The sequence below is a fragment of the Cotesia typhae genome, unplaced genomic scaffold (assembly GCF_013202065.1).
Source record: "Cotesia typhae breed Kobodo isofemale line unplaced genomic scaffold, CoteBio_Ctyphae contig_44, whole genome shotgun sequence".
NCBI classification, from domain to species: domain Eukaryota; kingdom Metazoa; phylum Arthropoda; class Insecta; order Hymenoptera; family Braconidae; genus Cotesia; species Cotesia typhae.
The window spans coordinates 2,116,977-2,135,716 of record NW_027423753.1 but is presented as its reverse complement, the minus strand read 5'-3'; the positions used below and the strand labels follow the sequence as shown (position 1 = coordinate 2,135,716).

Below are 18,740 nucleotides of genomic sequence, written 5' to 3'. Positions count from 1 at the left end.
AAAATAATTTTAAAAATTATACAGGAAACGAAACAATACAAATATATATAAATTTATAAAAAATTGTCAGTCATGAAAAAAAAATTTTAATTTTTGACCAAATGGACAGCATTAGCCTTTCCTTAAAATCCCGATAAAGGTGAGGCCAAGGTGTCCATTATGGCCGTAAAAAAATATCCAATTTAATTTTATAAAAATAAAATGATAGAGATATTAAATAAAAGTTTGGTCATTATTTACAAGTGGGGTCAGCAATTGTTAATTTTTTATGTATTTTTCAAAAAAAAATTTATCAAGTAAATCAAATAAAAATTTCGTTCAAAAAAAAAAAAAAAAAAGTAAATATTGACCAAATTTTTTTTTTTTTTTTTTTTAAAGTAGATAATAAATTTAACTTGGATAAAACTTATTAGTATTTGAATTACATAAATAGATTATTATTTTTTGGCATGTTTTCCATCAGGATAAAATATTCCTGAGCCGTAACACGAACTCAAAATTATTTACAGTAACGTTAATTATTTTTATCAGTAATAACTATTATTATCAATTAATGTTGCTAAAAATATTAATTAATTAATTAATTGATATTATAACTATTAAGTATTTTTATCACACATAATGTGATGAATTAATAAAATTAATAAAATTAATATCGGTGGTGAGACTGAGGCTGTCGCCACTCGGAATTCGTCGTCGATCCGTGATGATGATGATGATGATGGTGATGTCTTTTTTTATCAGAATGCTTGTTAGCAGTGTCGTCTGTGGTAGAGTTGCTGTTGTCATTACCGCGGTAATTATCGCGGTAATTAGGATCATCCAAAGTGTCTTTGCGTCTCAGTGGAGGGTTTGCTTTCTGTCCAGCTGTCTCGTGCAAGTTTTCCCACGCCTGCCGGTAGTATCTGTTGAGTCCTCCGCGACTCTCTGATGAGCTACTGTCAAAGCTAGCTACTGTGTTGCAATCTGGTGACGCGCGGTGTCTGTAATGCTTGCTGCGTCCTCCTCGAGACCTAGAATAATAATAAAAATAATAAACCCATTAATAATTAACAATTGCTAACTCTAGATACATATCAGATTTTATTATTATGTCTTATTATTATATTTATAAGACATAATACTTTTAAATTTAATAGTAAATAAAGTAGTTTTTTTTTTTTTTTTAATGCCTCCAGATAGTTCCAGTATGCGTGCGGCGTGCGATATATGCTGAGAAAAATTTAATACAAGCCTACTGCTAAACAATTGTGGAAAAAATTGTGCGATTATAAATATTTATGCGTGAGTTTTTAATGGGATAAGGCCATCAACTTCCATCTCTATTTTTTTTTACCAAGAATTTTTTTTGTGCTTATTTAATTCATTAATAATTTATAATTATTAATTATAATGTGCAGTTTTTTTTTTTTTTGACAGTTTCCATTTCACCTGACTGATAGATATTAATGGTGGTCAAAAATTTTTTTAATATCATAAGCCAGATTTTTTTTACATTGATAAAAAAAATTTACTTTATTTAAGAGAAAAATTATTGAATTAAAAATATTATTTTTTTTTTCATAACAATTAAATTTTTTTTTAAATAAAATTTAAATTTAAAAAATTATAATTGCAAATTTTTTTTAAATATTTAAAAATTTTTTTTATTTATTAAATTAGAACTGAAAAATATTTTTTAAAATTGCACTTATAGTTTTTTAAAAGTAAAATTTGTTTTTTTTAGTCATTTTTTCAATAAAAAAAATCTAAAAATTTTTACATGTCGGCTAACTTGATCTATATTATTAAGAAATGACCTTGTATCTTGTGAACTATTGATATTTTTAAAGATATAAGCTCATCCCGACATTACACTCATCAAGACCTTTCATTTGAATACCCACATCAATTTTTCATATATTTTATATATTTATATATATATATATATATATTATATATATGTATATATGAAAAATATATATAAAATGCATGTGGGTACTCAAATGAAAGCTCTTGATGAGTGTAACATCGGGATGAGCTTGTATCTTAAAAAATATCAATAGTTAAAAAAGTACAGTGCAATTTGATCATGTTGAATCAAGTCGAAAAATTTTTAAATCAAATCAAGAACAATTTTCTAATTCAATAATTTTTTCACTTAAATTAAGACAAGTTTAAAAATAATATTTTATTAAGCTGAAAAATTTTTCTCTTAAATAAAGTAAATTTTTTTTAATCAATGTATGACCACCATAATATCGTATGTATGTGTGTGTGTGTGGTGTTCTTCATCAGGAATTAATGAATTACCTTGACTAAAACACGTCAGTATACACTGAATTGATGGTGTCGAGAAGAGACGTTGATATTGAGTTGGTGATGGTGTGTAGAAGAAGGCGGTAGTTGGGCGATTAGGTAGTGGGTCATAGTAATGGCATAATTATCTAGGTACTTGTATTGTTATTTTTTTTTTTTTTTTATAAAATTCACTTTTAATTAAAATTATTATTTTTTTTTGATTTTCAAATTTATTGGCAGCGATTCTGTTAAAATGAATTCAATTAATGAAAAATAAAATTTCTAGTGGGCCTTCTTACAAAGAAGGATTAGAAAAATAGCCAGCGCGATGAGCCGCTGACAGGTTGAAAGAGTAAGGGTGATCAGCAGTCCGACGAGCAGTGAGATCACGGCGCCCGAGGTGCTGGTCGGGGAATGGAAGCGCCAAAAGAGTGTACCAACGTGAAGGCATCCCCGAGGGGTCAGATCTACCAAGACCGCCCGCCAAACCATCGCCACTACCGAGCGCACCAACCCCGCCGAGACCACCCCGGCGGCGACGTCTTCCTCGTACTCTGCCGTTGCCGCTAACCATCACACGCATTTTATTTATACATTTATTTTAATTCATCTAATCGGTTTTTTTTTTTTTTTTTCTGTCAATTGTGTTAAGCTACATTACGTTATTAATATTACTATAAACGTCCGCACTGTCCTTTGCTATTAAATTCTATTATTATTTAATATTAATGTTGTAATTTAATACATTTTGGATTAAATTTTAAATTACTATGTACAACAGTGCGAAACTGGTGTAAAGAACTGTCAGAAGCTCGAAAGCAATTTTTTAATCATCAGTATCATCACACTCGTGAAGAAATTTTATGGAAAATTTATTTAATGATACTGAAATTCAGACATTTGATCATTTTTATTTTTTTTTTTTTTTAATTTCATTTGTAAAAAATTTGAAAAAAAAAAAAAAAATTTTTTTTAGTTTTAATTTAATAATTAAAAAAAATTAAAAACCTCGGCTAACTAGTATTATAAAAATTGTCAAGTGTCAGTCAATTTTAGTATCATAAAAATATGATTCTAAAATTGAGACATCTTATAATAAAAAAAAAAAAATATTGCAAGGTTGCTAGTAAATTATAGCATAAAAAATTTGTTTAAAAAATTCCATTTTAAAAAGATCTAAAAAATTATAAAAAATAATTTTTAAAATATTTAAAAAAAATTTTTTCAAGTGTCTGCTAATTTCAGTATCATATTATTTAAAAATAAATTATTTATTTAAATCTTACCTTTTCATAAAAACTACTACAGTGGTAGCAATCACGGACACAACGATTACAAATCCGACGACACCTAGAGTAATCATACCCCCAAGACTGAGCTTGGGTTGATAACCAGTGCTGTCAACCCTGAATGGACCTGTAGGCTCTGCGACGCCTGATGCAATTTTAGCGCGAGCGTTATCAACTCCGCTTCCTGAAATTTCATTGTCTTGCGGATGGTCATCGTCATTTCTATTATTATTGTTGTAGTTGTTGGTGTTGCTGTGTTGTATAGGCGAAGAGGAAGAAGAAGAAAAGGGTCTGTAGAGCGAAACTGCGGGCTTTTTCACAGCAGCCTCGCGAACAGTAGCTGGTAATTCAGCGACAGAAATTTTTTCTTCAGCTGCTGCGTTGGTGGAGTCTGTTGAAGTTTGCTCTGTCGTGGTGCGCGTTCTTGCCGGGTAAAACGGCTTGCCACGCGTAACAGGCGGTCTTGAGGTTGCTCGGGTCGTCGTGCGACTTTCTTCGACTGGAAATAAAATATTGTTATTAGCAATATTTAAATTAAATGTAATTTATTTATTTATTGAGTTTATTTTTGTAGGAAGGAATTATAATGCTTACGCAAGCAAACCGGGGCCGGGTGATCGTACAATCCGGTGGGTAAGCATAAAATTTGTCGACTACCGGAGACTTGGTAGCCCTTATCGCAAGTATAAGTGACAATGCTGCCCACTATTAAGCTACGGTTTGTGTTTTTATTGTCCAGGTTGTTGTCAGCATTCATTTCGTCCAGCTGAATAGTACTGTGACTCACCAATGGAGGTGGGTCACACCGAATGGGCTCGCATCGCGGCGGTGGTCCGTTCCAACGCTCGTCGATGTCACACGTGAGCCGCGCTCGACCTACAAAAAAAGTTCCGTTATCTAATAAATATCTAAATAAGGAAAAAAATATAAATTCTATAGGAAACATTTTTTTTTTATCTTTTGAATAACTGCTAATGATATTAAGAAGAAATCTTTCAATTCTGTAGATTTTTTCTGATTCATTGGTACTTTAGTCGATAAAATGGTAGATTAAAATTAATAGGTACATCTGATTTTATTATAATTGATTTTTTAGATTTTTTTTGAGTAAAAAAATTTTTTAGAGTCAAACTCAATAAAAAAATTTTTTTTTATATAAGAAGAAATTGTTGATAATTATTAAAATAAAAAATATATTTTGTTATCTGAAAATTGATCTAATTTTTAATTCAAAAAAAATTTTTCGCTTTTTTTATCTATTAGAATAAAAATAAAAAATTTTTAGTGGAAGATTATTAGTAAATTAAATTTTTTTTCAATTGAATAAATTATTGACGATACTAAAATTAGCTGATATTTTATAATTAATAAAATTATCGATAAAAAAAATTTTTAAAAAGTTAAATTTAGAATTTTAAATAGGTTTTTTTTTCAATATAAAATTCTAAAAATTTTTCAGATGTCGGTTAATTTAATTTTTTTAAATTATTGAGCAAAATTAAAAAAAATTTTTTAATCAATCATAAAAAAAATATATTTAAAAAAATATGCACTTATAATTTTTTAAAGTTTCAACTTTTGAAATTTTTTTTTCATAATAATTTAATTTAAAAAATTGCTAAATGTCTATATTATTTACAATAGATTTATTAATTTTAAAATCAATAAATTAATTGTATAAAATTTTCTAAGAATTCTAGAGCTTGTTCTAATAACTCTCAATAATGATTAGTAAATAAATTCCAAGAAAATCAGATGTGCCTATTAATAAAATTCCTAAATAAAAAAAAAAAAAAATAAATGTTTATAAAAAGTATTGTATTAATAGATAATTGCAATTTAACCTGTCATTTCGTAACCATCTTCGCAGGAATAGAGGACTTGGCTCAAGTAAGTCACAGTATTGTTGATAAGCGTGTACTCTCCGTGTTTGATACTAGCTGGAAAACCGCATTCAATACTTTTGCAAACTGGTGGGAATTCGTTGTAAAATCCAGTGTCTAAGCATGTACGAGTCGCGGGTCCTATCAAGAGACTTCCTGCATTACAACTGTAAGCAACAGTTGCGCCAACTTGGTAATTGCTTCCTGATGAAGATGAAGACGATGCGGGGGAGTCGTCACTTTGATTAGTGATTATCATTGTTGAGTTTGGCGGTTGTTCGGGTCTACCACAAGCCCGCGGTTCTAAAATATTAATAAAAAAGAAAAAAATATAATTATTTATTTATTTATTCATTGATTTAGATTGTAAAAATGTAAATTTAATAGTTACGGTGCTGGCAGATGTAATTTAGCCTCGCAGTACAGGGAGTGTCTGACCAGAGCCAGCCTCTGCTTCCATCATAACGCGCGCAATCTTCCTGAGAGCCTTGAGGGAGACTCCAGAAGGAAACCGCGACTTCATCGCCGCTTCCGGTCCATCTCCAGACACTTTTATCCTTGGAATCGCGCACTGCGCCCATCCAGTACTGGCTCGAGGTATCGCTGCGATGACGGCGCCATAATTCCCACGATATGAAGCCCTGGAGGGCTGGATTGCTCTCATCGACTAAAGTTCCTCCTCGGGCTCGACAGAATGATAGAGCTTCACGGAATTGCATCGGCTGGCGGTTGTAAAATATGTAACACTTTCCATTGTAAGTCGCCGTTGATCCTGGAGGCTGGTCACGGAATTGCGGACATCTTTCTATTGGTAATGCCTGTTGATAATTATTTTTATTAATTTTTTTTTACAAATTTAAATTACAATAATAAAAAAAAATTGATTTGAGTAAAAAATAAAATTTTATTGACTTGTGAATTATAAATAAATAAATTTTGCTTTATTAAATAGCACTGTACTTTTTTAACAATTGACATTTTTAAAGATATAAGCTCATTCCGATGTTACACTCATCAAGAGCTTTCATTTGAGTACCCACATGCATTTTTTATATATATACATATAAAATATATGAAAAATTGATGTGGGTACTCAAATGAAAAGTCTCAATGAGTCGAATGTCAGGATGAGCTTAAATCTTTAAAAATATCAGTAGTTGACTAGATTTTTGCCGTAATGTCAAAAATTTAACACCATTAATTATCAATTATTATTTTAAAATATACTTATAAATACTAAAATTGTTTAAATCTTTTTTGGTGTATTTTTTGAAACATCAAATTAATTTTTTTTTTAATAATTTACTCTACCTGGTCAGTATAAACAAAAGCTTCACAAAGCGACAGTTGAACAGGCGTCGGCGTATGAGAAGAAGCTTCCAAATGTACAGAGACAAATGCTCCAGGCATCGGTGGATTGCAGGGTAAAAATAATGGCTGGCCTTCTTCAAGCGGCCCGGAAAATTTATTACAAATCGGATTTGTACCAAGATCCGGACGATTATTACCAACGCGCACAATTATTGTTCCCGCGCTGCCGTCTGAAATATTAAGAAACAAAAAACATAAATATTAATAAATTAATAAATTAAAATAGTACCTAAATAAATAAATAAATGAGTAATAATTAGGGTGAAGTAAGCTTTCACTTGTAATTGGTATAGAAGTAAACAGTGTTCAGGATTGAATAGAAGGTCGATTAAAAAAGGAAGAAAGAGATTACTATCAATAATGTTTCGTTAGTTTTTTATTTAATTATGCGGCTGGTTTTATTATTGGTGGTAGGTATCCATATCCAACTAAACAATGGCCTACTAACCATTTCACCCGTGATACATTAAGATAGCCGCATTTGTCAATGATACACCCGTAATTCCTCTTCTACGATATCTTTTTGTTAAATTAATATTATAAATTATTATTATCTTTATCTTTATCATTTAATCATTGTAGTAGACTTTAAAATAATGTCTGTAAGTGCTCTTAATGTATTACACGCGTTAACCAGAAGATTGCTGGTAAGCTGCTGGAGAGAATGGACTTGATGCGTCTGAATTAACACGCAATGCTTATCAATCTTCAATAGAATTCTATTACAGGCTATCTTGTCGGAGTTTTCCGGCGTTTTCTAACTATCGAAAGTAAGTGAAAGACTCTCACTGAGAACACACAAGTCTATCGAACTCTAATTTCTAAAATCATCATTATAATCTTACAATCATTGATTATAGTTTATTTTGCAGGCACAAGACATTATCATCGCTGAAGTTAAGGAGCGTAAGAATTAAAAATTCTTTTTAGTTTTTTTTTTATTTAATGGGAATATTTTTACGCGAATCGTCAACCAATTTAATGACTGACATTTTCCAGGTCGTTGACTAGAATTATTTTTTGCTGGGTTTGCAAATCTAGTTACAGGATAAATTGCTATCGATCTGCTCTAATTGTGGAAAGTTCGAGAGACTTTTATGAAATTGAGATATTTATTCGACCGTTTCTTTTTTCATCTTCTGAAGGCATTTTTATCTCAGGTGGTTTACTGTTAAATCCTAGAAATTTTTTAAACATTATTTAGCTTAATGGCTTATTACTTTTTTTAGATTCTTTTATGTTTCACAGCTTCCAGCTATTTAATTATTGGATTGTGAGGATTAAGTTTTATTTTAGACGAAATTTTATTACTTTCGTGGGAATTTTAGGAGTAGTAAATTTTTTTTTTCAGGCGGAGTTAATGGAAAATATTTTAGTGTTCATTCAAAAAATTTATTTTTTAATTTTTTATTTATGAGAAAGTTTTAATTGTTTTTTTTTTTTTATGTGAAGAATTTTATATTGAATTTAATTTTGTAGTTTTACTAAAGAATAGACTGTTATATTTTTATATATAGTGAAAAGAAGTTGTTAAAAAATTTAATTAAACAAATTTAAATTTTTTATCAAGAAAAAAATTTTTTTTATAAAATTGACAATTAAAATTTTTCAAATTATTCTATTTTTGATAAATTATCAAAAGAAAAATATGAAATTGTTTTAAAAAATTTTTTATAGTTACTTTTTTCAATAAAATTTAAATAAAAATTTTTTTTTCATCAAAATAATTAAAAAAAAATCCATAATTTTTTAAGTCATTTTTAAAAACAAATATTAATTTTTTATTAAAAAATTGCCATTGAAAAATTTTCTTTTTCTCTTAAAATTATTCTATTTTTGATAAATTATCAGAAAAAAAATATAAGATAGTTTTAAAAAATTTTTTATAGTTACTTTTGTCAATAAAATTTAAATAAAAAAATAAAAAAAAAAAAATCCGCAATTTTTTAAGTCATTTTTCAAAAAATTAAAAAAAAAATGGTAATTTTTTATCATTTAAAAAAAAATTTTTTTTAATTAAAAAATAGACATTTAAAAATTTTTTTTTTCTTTTTAAATTATTCTACTTTTAATTAATTACAAGAAAAAAACTCCAAAATTGTTCTAAAAAAATTCTAGCAATAATTTATCCTCCAAAAATAAAAACAAAACAATTTAAAATAAACAGTTACACTAATTATTTTAATAATCTAAAAAAAAACTTACCACAGCAAGCTTTTCCAAAGTCCAACCTGACCAACTGCACCATGTAAGGTTCCAATAAATTAACATACCACCAAGGTTTGACCTCTGCCCTGGTGAGTGTGCAAGTTTGAGGATTGTAAACTTGACCGCTGCTACCATCGACAGCCTTTTGAGGAATTCCACCTTCAGAGCTGCTGGATTGCATCGGAGCCTTGCCTCCAGCGACGTTCAACACTGGGAAGAAATAAAATAGCCATTAATTACTCTATAAATAAATAAATAAATAAATAAATAAATAAATAAATGAATGGTAACAATCCCCAATTAAAATAAAGTAATATATAATCTTATCATCTCTTCCTGAAAAAAAATCTTTACACTTTCATCATAATTAATTCCTCTAGATCATAAATAAAAATAAAAAACTTGGAGAATAAAAATGTATAAATAAAAGCAAAACAATTGCACGGACAAACGGGTTTCACTTAAACCAAAATGACAATCCCGCATTTGTCCTCCTTTCTGAAATTGGTCGAGAAATCAGTGGATAAATCGCGACCACTTTATTTAATAAAATATATAATAAAATCTACCGCTACATTACAAGCAAAAAAATAACAATTTGTCTGTTAAATCGAGCGTTTTTAATCGAATTAAATAGCAAGTTTAAATAAAATCCATTAGTGAAATAAAATAAAGATAATTTTTTTACTAAATCTCGTGCTCTGTTTGCTTTATATTCTAATATGAGGACCATAACATAAGTATAAGGATATAATATAACGTGTGTGTCGTATTGGCGACCAAGCATATCGTCTTCTTGTCTACACTACCTGCTTACCTTTTTACTAGCATATTTACCATATACCTTACTTGTCTCTCTACAACTCTCATACTCAGTACTCGTGTACACTTATGCCCCACGACCCACTTGTGTCTTTAAAAAGACCTACTTATATATTAACGCTCACCTGCCATATAGCCTTTTGTTTTATTATGTCGCATATTTTCACCTCTTTCTCTTTCTCTTTCTATATACAAATATAAATTAAATAAATCCTCACACTCGTAAAAAATTATCACACTTAAATATTAATATTAATAATCAAACATTCCTTTACATATTTATCATCTTTTTTACATTATTTGTTTTATAACAAAAATTACATGGAAATGTTTATTTAAATCCATGGGAAAATTTTCAATCTTTAGATCTTGCTCAGTTTTATTTTTTTTAAATTTAAATATTCAAATTTTTTTTTATGTTGTGTAATTATTGTTTGTTTTTTTTTTTTTTAATGGTCGCTCAGAATGTTTGGAGAAACAATTAATCTTAGTTTATTTTTTTTACTAGGTATTTTTGACAGACAGTAATAAGAAGAAGAAAATTTTTTTTTTAATTAATTCATGCATGGAAATTTTTTTCAATTATGAATGTAATTTAAAAAAAAAAAGAAACTTTCTTAGTTCTAATTTAAGTAATTGTTTAATTTCACGGTCCTCGATATTTAAACTCATAAAAATAGTACATTAAATTTTTTTTTAATCAAAAATAAAATAATTAAAAGAAGAAATGAATTTTTCATTTTCTTGATAATTAATTTAGAAGATATTTCATTAATTTAAGAATTTTTGTGATAAATAAATTAAAGCAAAAATTGACAGAAATTTTAAAAAATTAGAAATGTAATTTTTTTTTTTTTTTATAATTTAGTAAATAAAAACATCAAAAAAATTGACAAATTTTTTAATTTTACTTTAAAATTACTCGCATTTTTTTTTTAAATTAATATAAAAAAATAGTCATATTAATTATCATGACATTAAAATTGTAACTTGACTATTTTTTTATTTTATTTAACAAATTAGATAAATTGTTATTAAAAATTCTAATTTTTTAAAATTTCTGTCTAAATTTTTTTGCTCCCTAAATTACCTTGTATCTCGTGAACTATTGACATTTTTAAAGATATAAGCTCATCCTGATGTTACACTCATCAAGACCTTTCATTTGAGTACCCACATCAATTTTTCATATATTTATATATATAATATATATGTATATATGAAGAATATATATAAAAATATGCATGTGGGTACTCAAATGAAAGCTCTTAATGAGTGTAACATCGGAATGAGCTTATATCTTTAAAAATATCAATAGTTAAGAAAGTACAGTGCAATTTAATAAAATTTATTATTTAATAGAGCAAAATTTAATTTATTAAAAAAATTATTAAAAAACATCAAATATTTTCTAAATTAATTTTCAATGAATTATTATGAAATAAAAATAATAAAACAAATTAAAAGAAAATCTAGTTCTCAATAAAATTAATAAAATGAAATACCCACGTAATGAGAATAAAATTTGAATACAAGAATGAAATATCTTATTTGAATGTCAAAGACACGTGACCTGTTTCCCGATGTCCTTGACCGAGGTGGCTCGATAATAGCTCTGTGAAACGGAACCAAGTAATATAGATACTGGAAGGGGCATTAAACCGTTAAACATTAACCTGTTGGCGGGCCAGTATAAGGGAGATTCGTTCCCGACATACCGGGTCATATTTATTATTAATTTTAAATATTTAATTCTAATCTCCAGCCTTCAATCTGAAGATTTAATTGCTCTTCAATCTCCAATCTATAATCTTCACTCTCTAATTTTTAGCTTTAGTCTTCTCTTCAATTATATATCCATTTAACTCTCAACATACCACAAAAAGGTACGCCTTCAGGTGTCCAAGTGCCATCAGGCTGGCACTGTCTTCTCGCAGGTCCCAGCAACTCAAACCCACGCTCACATGCGTAAGTAGCAACAGTTCCAGTCGGGAAGACGGTGTCTTTTATCAATGAATCTTCTTCGTCGAGCACGTCGTCTAAATTATTCGTGAAGCGCACTGTGCTGTGGGCTGGCGCTCCTGGGTAGCCGCATCCTGTACATTTGATTCCTAAAACAAATAATTGAACAATTTATTAGATTAAATATTAAATAAAGTTATCAGTTATTTGTACAAACATTTAATTTTAAAGTTATAAATTTATTTGTTGAGAATTTTAAACTATTTTATTTTTTAAAAGAAAAAATAAATATTTTTAAAAAAATTACAATAAATTAATTTATTTAAAATTTTATTTTTTAGATAAAGAAATAAATATTTTTCTTTTCAAAAAAATTAAATTTTTTTTTTTTAAATTAACACTGTTGTGACAATCAATTAATTTCTTATTGAAAAAAAATTTTAAATAGACAACTTGCAAATTTTTATCCAAAATTATTATTTCATAAATCTAGAAAATTTTTTTTCAATAAAAAAATTATTGCAATAATAATTTTTATTTCTTCAGCGAAGAAATAAAATTACTTAAAATTTTAAACAAATTAATTTACTGTTACAACAATGTCAATTTTTTTTTAAATACAAATTTTTATTTCTTCAATTATTTCTATAAAAATTTAGTTAAAAAAAAAAAAAAAATAAATTTAGATAAACAACTAGCAAATTTTTTATCCAAACATATAATTTGGATTTATTCATGCCTAAAAATTTTTTTTTAACATCAAAATTTTTATGAGAAAAATTTGTATTTCTTCAGCTAAGAAATAAAATTTTGAATAAATTAATTTATTATTAAAAAATTGGTGATTGTTTTAAAAATAAATTTTTTCTGTCAGTGTAAACAAGAACAAGACATTTAATTCCAAGATCATTCACCCGTTTTTTTTACACCTGGAACGGCAGATGGGCATCAAGTATGCCAAATGTTATTCTTCATCTATTATCACCGGTTTATTTTATTAAAATCAGCAATCTATTATTGCAATTGAATCGTGTGCAACCTCAGACAATGAAAATTTAGCATTGTATTTATAAAGATGATCGTGAATGATAAAAGTACTGGTAACAAGTATTAACCGCGATGTAAAATTAACGGTTAATGTATAGCAGAAGTACGTTCTGCGTGCCGAGCATTGACTTTCATAGTAATTAACCGTCTTATAGTGACAGCGATCGCGTTTTATACTTACATGTTTTGTACGTAAATTCCTAAGTTATAATAAGTACATGTAAATATATCGGTATCGGCATCGGCATCATATCAATGTACATTGCTTCATTACACCATCGATGGTCATTATTTTTATTTTTTATTTTATTTCACTCCTTGCTCTATTCTACATTTACATAAACGTTTTGATTATACTCGATGTTTGTCAATTGATCTATTCGACGAATTAAATAGTTTGTAATAACAAATAGCCTGTGTTATTTTAATGACAGTTTTATTGAATAAGTATTATTAAATATCTACGGAGAATCGATCCCGTTTCCCGATCGGCACGCTTGCCTAACGGAACTCCAACTACAATTTAATTAACATATTAATCACAGAAACACATGCTAACAGTCAGATATTTTTGTGGTAATTGTTTAGTTACATGGTCCATAATATTTTAATCCATGAAAATTATATTTAAAAATTTTTTTTTTTAAATTACATGCTTTTTTTTTTTTTAATTCGTTAGAAATAGAATAAATAAAAAGGATAAAATTTTTTTAGTCAATTTGTTCATTAAAAAAAAAAAAAAAAAAAAAAAATAGCATTTAAAAAAAAATCTTTTTTTTTTAATTATGAAAAATAAAAATTTTAGAGAAAAAATTTTTTTAATGATAAAAAATGAAAATTTTGAAAAAAAAAAATTTTTTTTTGATTTTTTTTACTGACTAAATATAGAAAAAAAAAATATTAAAAATTTCTAAACTTATGTGAAATAATTTTATTAACAATTTTTAATCAAAATAAAATTTTTCTTAACATTAAAATCTTGAAAATTATTTTTCAAAATTTAGATCATCAATTTTGTAAATTTACCAAAAAAAAAAATGTAATTAAGAAAAAAATCAATTATCCGATTTTTTATACCGAAAAAAAAAAAAAACTAATTAAGAAGATATTAATTAGCAATTTCCTATTTATTAACTATCTATCCTTAGGGCCCGAGAAAATAAATAATAATAATGATTGTCACGCTGTGTCATTTGATTTTAGATAAGAACCGGTATAAATCGGTTAGTAGGACAAAAGTCGTAGAGAAAAGTGACTAAGCATTAACGAATTATTTTTGATCTATTTAACTAAGCATGCCGGTCGGTTTCTTCTTTTCATTTCTTCTTTATTTATCTTTTTAAATTATTATTTGCAGTCTAAATTATTTTAAAAACATACATTAAAAGTAATAAAAAATAAATAATAGCAAATAATAAGCTCAGAGTAGAGTAAAATGTGATTCGGTGGCCATATGTTTTTTACCGTTACATTAGTTTACTATCGTGAGAAATATTTGTAGCTTTCTTTTTCAAAATACGAGATAGGAGACGTTAGTATTATTTAGTGATGAGAAATTTTATATACCAACAATCAGACAAGGATTACCACAGAATAGAATAATAATACTAATTATTATTATTATTATTATTATTATTATTATTATTATTATTATTATTAAAACAATAATTGTTTAATTTTATTTAATTATTAACCATGGGAAGTGTTTGTTAAGTTTTAAAAATATAAATAATTGTTTAATTATTTTAATAGAATTAAGATGGTTATTTTTATGAATTATTTTTTATTTTATTTCAGCTACCGGTGAAATCGTATTCCGGTATGAAAATATTGTAATCGGCTATCGAAATATTGTATCTAGTTATTACGATAATTTTAGAGGATGTTTGACGTTTTTTTTATTTACTCAATAATTGCGGCATTTATTTATCTTTGTATCAATAAGTTTCTACTTGCGAAAAAGGATGTCGGTAATAGATAAATTAATATTTTTTTTTTCAGTAAATAATCGGATCGATTTCTTCCCTAATTAATTTTTAAAAATAAATTTCAAATTAAAAATTAAAAAAAATTTATTTTAAATTAAAAATTTTTTTTTTAATTTTAAATTAAAAAATAAAATTTTTTAATTTTTAATTTTAAAAAATAAATAAAAAAAAATAAAACAAACCTTTGATTGTAAAAGAATAAAAAGAAAACAATTAAAATAAAATTGAGTTTTCATCATAAATCAGCACTTAAAAAAAAAAAAAAAAAAAAAAAAAACACCAATTAAAATCACTAATTAAAATAAAAATTTTCTAAACGAAGAACATAATTATGACACTTAAAATTAATAATTTAAAAGCTTTCGGTTTGAATAAAGCGTTAAAGACCGCTCTGAAGAGCGTGCGAGTGAAAGAAGCGTTTGTCAAATACTGAAGCAAGGAGCTGGAGTATCTGAGACAGGAAGTTAAGTCCCAGGTGTTGGTAGCAGTCCCCACCTGAGGATTTAAGTCTGCCAGCCAACCATTTGTGCTACCTTACCTTCGTAAAGCTCACACTTAAGACAACTCTTTACACCTTATTTTATTTTCCTACACCTCCATATCCTCTGTGTTCATATATCTTCATTCTTCATAACATATAAACATCAATGCATTATATATGTGTTGCGTTGGGTGTATGGAAGAATTGCAATTCATAGCGGTTGAAGAAACACAGAAGTATTTTCTATCATCACTGCGTCATCATTCTTCACTTCCTTGGTATCGCACCTAAATATTAATGCAAGCAAATAAGATAAATAAAAATATTAAATAGCTATAGCCATAATAATTGTATGTATTAATAAATATGCGGGTTACTCTACTAATAAAATTAAATACAATGAAATAAAACCTGGTAAGAAGTGTATAAACGGTTTGGTATTCAGGCCATGCTGACCAAGCTAAGTATTTTAAGAATTTATTTATTAATTATTTAAATAGATTGTTCATTAATAATTGATAATTATCGGTATGCAAGTATTGATTATGTGGGACAAATAGAAGACGGTAAAAAAAATTAGTGCCGATTGTGATATTTAAAATTTTTTTTTTAATTTTTTAGAAGAAGAAATAAACATTTTTTTTTTTTTTTTTTTTTCAAAAAAATTAAATTTCTTTTAAAAAAAAATTGACATTTTTGCGACAATAAATTAATTTCTTAGCTGAAGAAATGAAAATTTTTCTTACAGTAATTTTTTTATTAAAAAAAAAAATTTAAATAGACAACTGGCTAATTTTTATCTAAAATTATTATTTCATAAATCTAAAAAATTTTTTTTTCAATAAAAAAATTACTAAGAAATAAAATTATTAAAAAATTGAGAAAAACTAATTTATTTTTACAACAATATCAATTTTTTAAAAATAAATTTTGTCTTTTAATTATTTTTAGCTGAAATTTATATAAATATTTTAAGAATTTATTTATTAATTATTTAAACAAACTATTTATTAATAATTGACAATTATCAGTACGTATTGATTATGTGAGACAAATAGAAGACGGCAAAAAAAAAAAATTAGTGCCGATTGTGATATGATGAAACTCATATATCGGTAAATAAAGTTCTTTAACTTTCAGTTTGGTTATGAGTCAAGGAAATAAAAAAAAGGTTTTAACATATAAACACAAGATTAAAACGGACGTGAGTAAGTTTAAATGTAAAAGAAATACGTCAGATATTTAACAAACATCCTTATACACTCGTTCCCAGGAAAAGAGTTAAGCGCTTTCTCTTAACATACAACTATCAACGATCCAACACTCACCTCAATGTGATTTTACTCTGAAGAATTCATAGTTTTCTTGGTTCTATACTATTCTACACTATTCTATTATATTGTCTACTACGACTACTTTCCCTGAGTTAAATTACATATAAATATACAGAAGAATACAAAATATATTTATTTCTTAGTCGTACAGTTGTCAATTGTTAATTCTTAACTTTTACTAAATTACGTAAAATAACTGAGAATTGATTTGTGATTTGGTATTTCTTATCGGCAGGATTTATACATAACTGCAGTTATAGCGTGGTCTTAATCTGACGCGAAATTTTACTTGTTCACCCCTTCTAAACAGCTCTAGATCTCGCATTATTTTAGCCCTGTACTCGCGGATAAAGGAAAATAAATTTGCGTGAATCGGCATCGAGGAATAACAATCTGGATTTTTCTTGTAAATATTTCTAACCATTTCACTGATGTCGTCCGGGGTAATTCGATCCAAGTCATCTATTTCTGTTATTCCGAGGTTTAATAATGTTGATATTATTTGGTTGTAGATTACTGGCTCTCCCACTTGCAATTCTCGATTAAACTAAAATTAAAAATTGTTTTTCAATATAAGCTTTGTGCTTTTTTTTTTTATGTAAATAAATTACATCTCAATATTAAGGTAATTTATAAATATTTAAGCTCCAATTGTTGAAAAATTTTTCATGATTTTTAAACTCAGAGAAAAACAATTTTTATTAATTTTTTGACTGATAAATTTTAGCAAGAAAAATTTATTTAGATAATTATAATAATAAAGTTAGCCGACATTTTTAATTTATTAAATTAGAACTAAAAAATATTTTTAAAAAATTGCACGTATAATTTTTTTAATTTTCTACATGTGCAAATTTTTTTTAATTTATTAAAAATTATTTTTCAATAAAATAAATTATAAAAATTTTGAAATGTCGGTCAATTTAATTTTCATAATTTGTCTGCTAAAATTTGATAATGACAAGGATTAAAATTATTGATGGGATTATATTCAAAACAAATTAAATACTCCAAAGTCACGCTAAAACATGTGATTACTTATTATGACAAATTTTCAACATTATGTTCCTCAAAATTATTAAAAATTTATGAATTTTTTAAAATTCATTTATCAACAATCTAATTTTCAATTAAAAAAATTTATGACCCAAAAATTATCTGTCAAAAATATTTTTTTTTATGAAATAATTGAACCTGAATTATTTGTCAGCACTTTTGACACAAATTTACTTACAATTAGAGACAAGCTTTTCCTTTCTTTGTTCATCTTAGTTTGAAGAAGAAATAACCTAAACAAAGAAAAGCTCCAGTTAATGGAACACAGCAATGATTCACAACCTTATGATGTAATTAATAATTACCTTCATTTAATAATCACAGATTTTTGGAAGATTTTTCTAAGTTCTATTTGATATAAAACATTCGTCAAAAGGTTAAGTACATATATGAAGAATATAAGATCAAAGGCTTCGGAAAATTAATTTAGTCAACTAATCTTCAACCTTCAACCATCAATAAAACAAATTTAAATTGCCAACTTAACTGCCATCTGCTAACAATCATTCAAGACTTAAGTAACGATATTCATCAAATTTTCTTTTATTTACAATTTTATTAATTGTCATAAATAATTTTAATAATTGCATTCTTTAATTTAAGTAATTCAGCATTTAAAATAATATGATACTGAAGTTAGTTGTCAGCTGTCAATTTTAAAAATTTTATAAAAAATTAATTATAATAAAAATGATACTGAAGTCAGCTGACATCTGTCAATTTTAAAAATTTTTATAATAAATTAATAACAATAATAAAAATAATTTTAAAACTTTCAACTAATTATTTTTTTTTAATGACATTTAAATTAGCTGTGACTTGGCAAATTTTTAATTTTATTTAACAATTAAATTAATTCTAAAAAAATTATTTTAAAAAAATTGCACGCTTAGTTTTTCAAATTTTTTACATGTAGAATTTTTTAATTTAATTTTTTTTATTATAATTTTATTACTATAAAGTTTTAAAAAATTTTTTAACGTCTGTCAACTTCAGTGTCATAATTTTCACTTGTAATT

The 18,740-nt window shown here is 26.2% G+C and overlaps 2 protein-coding genes across 2 annotated transcripts; both read right to left on the bottom strand.

Moving 5' to 3' along the window:
* Positions 1-321: 321 nt before the first annotated feature.
* On the bottom strand, positions 322-12,997 carry LOC141528848 (uncharacterized). The gene is made up of 10 exons (XM_074245100.1): positions 12,970-12,997; positions 11,731-11,964; positions 9,029-9,241; positions 6,764-6,993; positions 5,844-6,270; positions 5,414-5,755; positions 4,164-4,445; positions 3,567-4,068; positions 2,580-2,876; positions 322-1,013 (listed from the first exon to the last, which is right to left on the bottom strand). Exons 1-10 carry the CDS (start codon positions 12,995-12,997, stop codon positions 650-652), a joined length of 2,919 nt encoding a protein of 972 aa, XP_074101201.1. The 3' UTR covers positions 322-649.
* A 3,495-nt stretch (positions 12,998-16,492) lies between these two features.
* Positions 16,493-18,181, bottom strand: LOC141528654 (uncharacterized). Its single transcript, XM_074244812.1, has 3 exons — positions 18,027-18,181; positions 17,900-17,954; positions 16,493-17,212 (listed from the first exon to the last, which is right to left on the bottom strand). Exons 2-3 carry the CDS (start codon positions 17,930-17,932, stop codon positions 16,904-16,906), a joined length of 342 nt encoding a protein of 113 aa, XP_074100913.1. The 5' UTR covers positions 17,933-17,954; positions 18,027-18,181; the 3' UTR covers positions 16,493-16,903.
* Positions 18,182-18,740: the final 559 nt, after the last annotated feature.

Excerpts from the sequence above, each read along its gene's own strand:
- LOC141528848 (XM_074245100.1), bottom strand. The coding sequence starts at position 12,997 with ATGAAAGTCAATGCTCGGCACGCAGAAC. Across the intron at positions 11,965-12,969 it reads CAATGCTCGGCACGCAGAAC|GAATCAAATGTACAGGATGC; the intron begins GTACTTCTGCTA and ends TATTTGTTTTAG. Across the intron at positions 6,271-6,763 it reads CTTTTGTTTATACTGACCAG|GCATTACCAATAGAAAGATG; the intron begins GTAGAGTAAATT and ends AATTATCAACAG.
- LOC141528654 (XM_074244812.1), bottom strand. The coding sequence starts at position 17,932 with ATGAACAAAGAAAGGAAAAGCTTGTCTCTAATT. Across the intron at positions 17,213-17,899 it reads GGAAAAGCTTGTCTCTAATT|TTTAATCGAGAATTGCAAGT; the intron begins GTAAGTAAATTT and ends TTTTAATTTTAG.